The following is a 6,000-nucleotide window of genomic DNA, read 5'->3' as shown; positions in this document are numbered from 1 at the left end:
GTGGGTTGGGGAGGCGGGCCATGGTTGGGACCCAGCATCTTTATCAAAATTTGAACAAAAAACTGGTGCACATTACGTCAGAAACTTGCGGCTGCAAGCTCCATTGTTTGCATAAGGGTCCATTCAAACATCCGCAAGTCACATTTTGCGGACCGCATATGGCCAGCACTTTAATAGAAATGCCTTTTCTTGTCCGTATCTGCGGACAAGAATGGGACATGTTCTATTTTTTTGGCGGAACGGAAGTGCGGATGCGGACAGCATACTGTGTGCTGTCCACATCTTTTCCAGCCCGATTGAAAATCGATGGTTGCAGAACGGATCCGGATCCATTTTGCGGATGTGTGAATGGACCCTAAGCATGGAGCGCCCAAAGATGCGTCACAATTATTGCCTCAATAATTCTGGTGCATTATAGGGATTGTATGTAAAGGGACAGCCTCAATAGGGTCCTGTGAGGAACTCTGCTATCTCTGCTACTCCCCTCTCTCTGCTCCGGTTCTTCTGCCTCCTGGGGACAGCTTCTAGTGCTGAACTCGCCTCCCTCTCCTGGGTTCCATCCAGCACCACACGTAATGCTGCCAGCAAGGTTTGTGTAAATGTGCGTGCCTTTGTGGTTACAGGATGTATCCGATGTGTACATGTACAGTATGTATAAATGTGTATGTATGCACAGTACTTGGGATACATTCATTACAAAGTGGTCTTTTTATTATTTAAAATCATCTCATGACTGGTTTCATGTAAAACTGTAGCCCATGCCCATACATCCTGATTTAACCCATGAAAATTGAAGATAATATATAATTACTTTGCCCCAAAGCAGATCTGTTATCAGACTATGTAAAAGCAGCATGGCATGGGAACACGTCAGCTCTAGTGTTAGCCAAAATGGTACAAAATAATACATTAGTCTAATAGGCTATTAAACAATACATCGTACTCCTAGGGGAAAATGTATCCGTATGTCATCCATGTGTTTTTGCGGATCCATTGTAACAATGCCTATTCTTGTCCGCAAAACTGACATGCAGGGCTACAGAACGGACATACTGATGCGGACAGCACACGGTGTGCTGTCCGCATTTTTTGCGGACCCATTGAAATGAACGGGTCTGCATCCTATCCGCAAAAAAACAGGACGGACCCGGAAACAAAATACATTTGTGTGCATGTAGCCTAAACCTGTAATTTTTACATTTATATCTTTGCTTTTTCTAACAACTATCGGCCCAGGAGGGAGGGGTTATCGGTGATTGATAGCATTGTGTGTGTATATAATAGCTGTCAGTCACTGATGACTCCTCCCTCCTGTACCAATACGTTTTCACAGGAAGTGAGAGATAAATGTATAAAATACAAGTTTTACTGAATCTTTTCCCACAAAACGCATACATGGGTAAGACAGCACTACTCACTGAGACTTCAGTAGGTCCATAAAGTGGCGGTGCCAGCAGTGTTGATCCCTAGCCTGCTGGGCTCCCAATAGCCAAGAGGAGAAGATAGCCGCGGCACTCAATGATAAAGACTCATACAAATAGAAACGTCGCTTGCAGGGCCAACGTCAGCACCCGGCATACCCGGGCAAGTTCCGGGGCCCACTGCTAATATAGGCGTATTTCTGTTTAATAAATGACCCCCCCCCCTTAATTGTATTATTATTCCAGGGTAGGACTAATATCTTTATAGTATATAGATTCTAGTATATTATACTGTGATGTGAACCCACTGGGGGTTCATACAAAAATTTTCTGTGGGGCCCAGTCAGATCTAGCTAGTGAGGGCCTCTTACACAGTATAATGACCCTAGTGCCCCCTCCATACAGTATAATCCCCAGGGTGAGGGCCACTGTGGGTCATTATTCTGAATGGAGGGCCACTGGGGGCTATTATACTGTGTGTGGGGGGAATGGGGGGTTATTATACTGTGTGAAGGGCCACTGGGGGGTCATTATACGGTGTGGGAGCCACAGGAGTACATGTAAAAAAAAATTCCACAAGGGAGCCCACTGAGATTTATCGCCCAAGGGCCCACATGAACCTGGAGCCGGCCCTGGTCCCTTGTTTGGTGAATAAACACTGGATTATTTCTGAAGACATTGAGTGCCGCGGCTATCTTCTTCCCCTCTTTCCCACAAAACTATATATCGTTCTGCTCAGCTTCTCCTGCTCTATAACATGCTGCCTGCAGCTTACATTTTAATTTTGTGGTGACAGATCCTCTCTAAATCTGACAGCGGCTGGCATAAACTTCAGCTATAATTTACGCTATTTTCTAGCATAAATTTTATAGTAAAACCGTCAGGAAGTGGGGGTTCCGCCTCCTTTTCTTGCCATTTTTTTTGGACAGTGACAAGAAGCTCAAACGCCACAAAAGTAGCATTAAAGCATTGGTAAATTTCCCCAGTCCAGTGTATTAATGAGGGAAGCACTCCTCATGAGTGAATCGGAAGCACTTCCGTGGGCTTTAGAGCCCGTGTCTCCACACTACAAAAGATAGGACATGTCCTATCTTTTCCAGTATATTGCGGATCACGGACCTATTCAAGTCAATGGGTCAGCGCCGCAATACGGGATAAACACATCCAGTGCCCATGCATTGCGAACCACAATTTGCAGTCCACAGCACATGGCGCACACAGTCATGTGAATGAGCCCTAAAACACAGCTGTGTAAACAGCAGTTAGCCATCAGTCACTCCTGGTGGGTTTCCTAGAGGTGGAGATTCTGCTCTTCTTTTCTTTTTTTTTTTTTTTGTGTGTGTGTGTGTGTGGTTGTCTCTCACCAGGTTATTTGCCCAGGAGCCTCTACCACCCTTAATCCAGCCCCTGGAAACCTATTTTAAGGCCTCATTCACACATATGTGGATTTTCACAGACCTCGGTCCTGCTGAGTGGACGGCATCATTGGTTACTATGACGCCATGTTCTTCGTGCCGCCGCTGTACAGTAATACACTCGTATAGATCATACGAGTATATTAGTGTACGGCAGCATGAAGCGTGTGGCGTCATAGCAACCAATTACGCCATGCACTCAGCAGGACGGGTTTTCACGGACCATGGTCGGTGAAAATCCACGTATGTGTGAATGCGGCCATACACAGCGAGCCAGACCTTAAATCTGTAGCATCCACTACAGGAAAACGTGAAATTACATGGCAGGCATTCAGATCATTCAGCTGCTGGATCACTGTGCTAGGTTCCAAGTCACCTTTATGATGATCATATGTCCTAATAGGTCAAACGGACAGGTTCTCCTAATGGGAGAGCCCCTGTTAAAGGGGATTGTCAGTTTTATTTATATTGATGACCTATCCTGAGGATAGGTCATCAATATCAGATCAGCGGGGGTCTGACTCCCAGCACCCCCACCAATCAGCAGTTTGAAGAGAAGGCAGCACTCATACACTACTTTGTTTATCTCAATACACTTAAAGGGGTTGTCCGCTTAAACGGCACTGTTATTTTAAAACGAAAGTGTACCTAAACAATTAACTTTTATAAAACTGCTACATATACCCTAATAGTAAATTTTGTAATATAGTTTTATTTTATTTCATTTTATTGTTTTACTAGCAAAACAGCCCCCTGAAGTTCGGGCCTTCCTGAAGTGCTAAATCCTAATATGTACACTGCATTTATGGCTACGGTGTACGGATTCTGTATGCACTGCAGTGAAAAATAGTGGCATACCTGCAATAGAGGTAGAGCAGGTCACTGCTATGGGGCCCAGAGGGAGGGGAGGCCCGCACTGAACTTTATTTTTCTATTCCCTGCTTGAAAACACTGCATTTTCATGCAGCTGCCACTAGGGGGAGATCAATACAAAGTATATCTTCCATGGTAGTTGTATTAATCCCTATTCACTGAGCTCCCCCTACTGGTAGCTGTAGGCAGTCAGCTAGCTTTGTAATAGAAGAGAAGCAGGAGATTTATCAATGTATTTTCACCAGTTTTCTAGTGTAGGTAAATTGAGAAATATGGTGTTCAGAATGAGTGCCATATATTTGAAGCACCTGCTCCACATATTTTTTTTTTTACAATTTCTTCCACTTGATTCAAATAAATGTACATTTGTCAGAAATCTGGGTCGTTGCACATATGCATTGCCTGAAAGTAAATTGATGCACATACACTGGGAAACTAGGAGCAGGGGGGCCCATATTACGTTTTGCAATGGAACCCTATTAGATTTGTGTACAGATCTGGCGAAAAGTGCTGTAGACAGGCCCATATTTCAGTGGCCTGTTTTGCTAGTAAAACAATAAAAATCAATAAACTATATTACAAAAATAATTTTTATGGCTTTAAAAAAAAAAGTTTAAAGTTTTTAGACACATTATTATTTTTTTCAATTATTTTGACTCCTGAATTGCTTCAATTTTCAAATCATTTAAAAAATATAATTTTGTTTTGTATTTTCAGTGAACTATGGCCGGATGGGATCTGCTCAAAATATTGCTAGATGAAGTCCAGGAACATTCCACACTCATCGGAAAAGTGTGGCTGACTGTGCTTTTCATCTTCAGAATACTTATCCTAAGCTTGGCAGGAGAGTCTGTTTGGGGAGATGAGCAGGCTGGCTTCACTTGCAATACACGGCAACCCGGGTGTACCAATGTCTGCTATGATAAGGCTTTCCCTATCTCGCATGTCCGCTACTGGGTGCTGCAGTTCCTCTTTGTGAGCACTCCCACCTTGATCTACCTTGCGCATGTCATTTATTTGTCCAGAAGAGAGGAGAAATTAAAGCAGGAGATTACGAAAGAAATAGGTGCTGAAGCAGAATCAAAGATGAATAATAATAATAACAAAAATCAAGCGCCTACCAAAAAAATTAAAATCCATGGAGCCTTAGTCTACACCTATGCAGTCAGCATCATCTTCAAAAGTTTATTTGAAGCTGGATTTATTTTTGGTCAGTGGTATCTATATGGTTTTGTGATGCCTCCAATTTTCCAGTGTTCAAGAGTGCCTTGTCCTCACAACGTGGACTGCTTTGTTTCCCGACCCACGGAAAAGACTATTTTCATCATCTTCATGTTGGTGGTTTCTCTGATATCTTTGTTACTCAATTTGCTTGAACTTATTCACCTTTGCAACAAGCAATTCCAAAAACGTCATTTAAGGGAGGAAGTAATTTGCTTTTTTCCTCCTAACTCCACAAAACACTTACCAAATGGAGACAGTTCTCACCAGTCTTACTATAATCCTACCTCAGGTGAATCTGAGCTACCAGTGTACGTCAAAGGTTCGGGAAAGAATCGCTGGCAAAGCATCCGATTGGGAAAAATGATTAACAGTCCTAAGAAGACCAATGCATTATCTGACGGTTGGTCCCAAAGTGGTTTTTCCATGGTAGTTACTGATGTTCCAGGACAAGTGTCCAACTCGGCAACCATTACCTGTAGCTCCCATACTGCTGGCAAACAACAGTATGTCTAGTTCTTTCTGAAGAGACTGCATGACCACTTTCTGCAAACTATAAGGGGAATACTGTTTGGCGAACCTTGTACATGACGTACAGTGATGTTTTGGGGGAAAAAACACAATGGTGGTGTGTGTCTTTAGTTTCACTCACAATGTTAAGCACAACCAAAAAAATCTAATAAAATATTAAAACATGTTGGACACGGCATTGTGACTTATGATTGAAAAGACAACGCGAACCCAAGATACTAGGCTCTTAAAGAGGACACCACTACAACTTGTCTGTTTTAGTAAATAATTGTATTTCACACAAAATGATGATTTCAAGTTATTTTTCAACACTTGGGGCTCGTTCACATGACTGTTGGTGTCCCTGAACCGCAAATTGCAGTCTGCAATGCACGGGCACCTTCCGTGGGGCAGGCGCATGGGGATCCCTCTGTTCCGCAAAAAGATAGAGCATGCTCTATCTTTTTGCAGTGCGGAGGCGTGGCACGGAACCCCAGAATGGGTCCGCATCCGCGATGCGGAATGACAACGGAACGGTGCCCGTGTGGTGGGGATCCGCA

The 6,000-nt window shown here is 43.4% G+C and overlaps 1 protein-coding gene across 1 annotated transcript; it reads left to right on the top strand.

Annotated features, from left to right (window-relative positions):
• Nucleotides 1-4,432: 4,432 nt before the first annotated feature.
• LOC120993792 (gap junction alpha-2 protein-like) lies at nt 4,433-5,446 on the top strand. Its single transcript, XM_040422262.1, has one exon. It carries the CDS (start codon nt 4,433-4,435, stop codon nt 5,444-5,446), a length of 1,014 nt encoding a protein of 337 aa, XP_040278196.1.
• The last annotated feature ends 554 nt before the right edge of the window (nt 5,447-6,000 follow it).

This window comes from Bufo bufo, chromosome 3 (assembly GCF_905171765.1).
Source record: "Bufo bufo chromosome 3, aBufBuf1.1, whole genome shotgun sequence".
NCBI lineage: Eukaryota > Metazoa > Chordata > Amphibia > Anura > Bufonidae > Bufo > Bufo bufo.
Note: the sequence above shows the minus strand (reverse complement) of the source record. Positions and strands in the feature narration are given on the sequence as shown.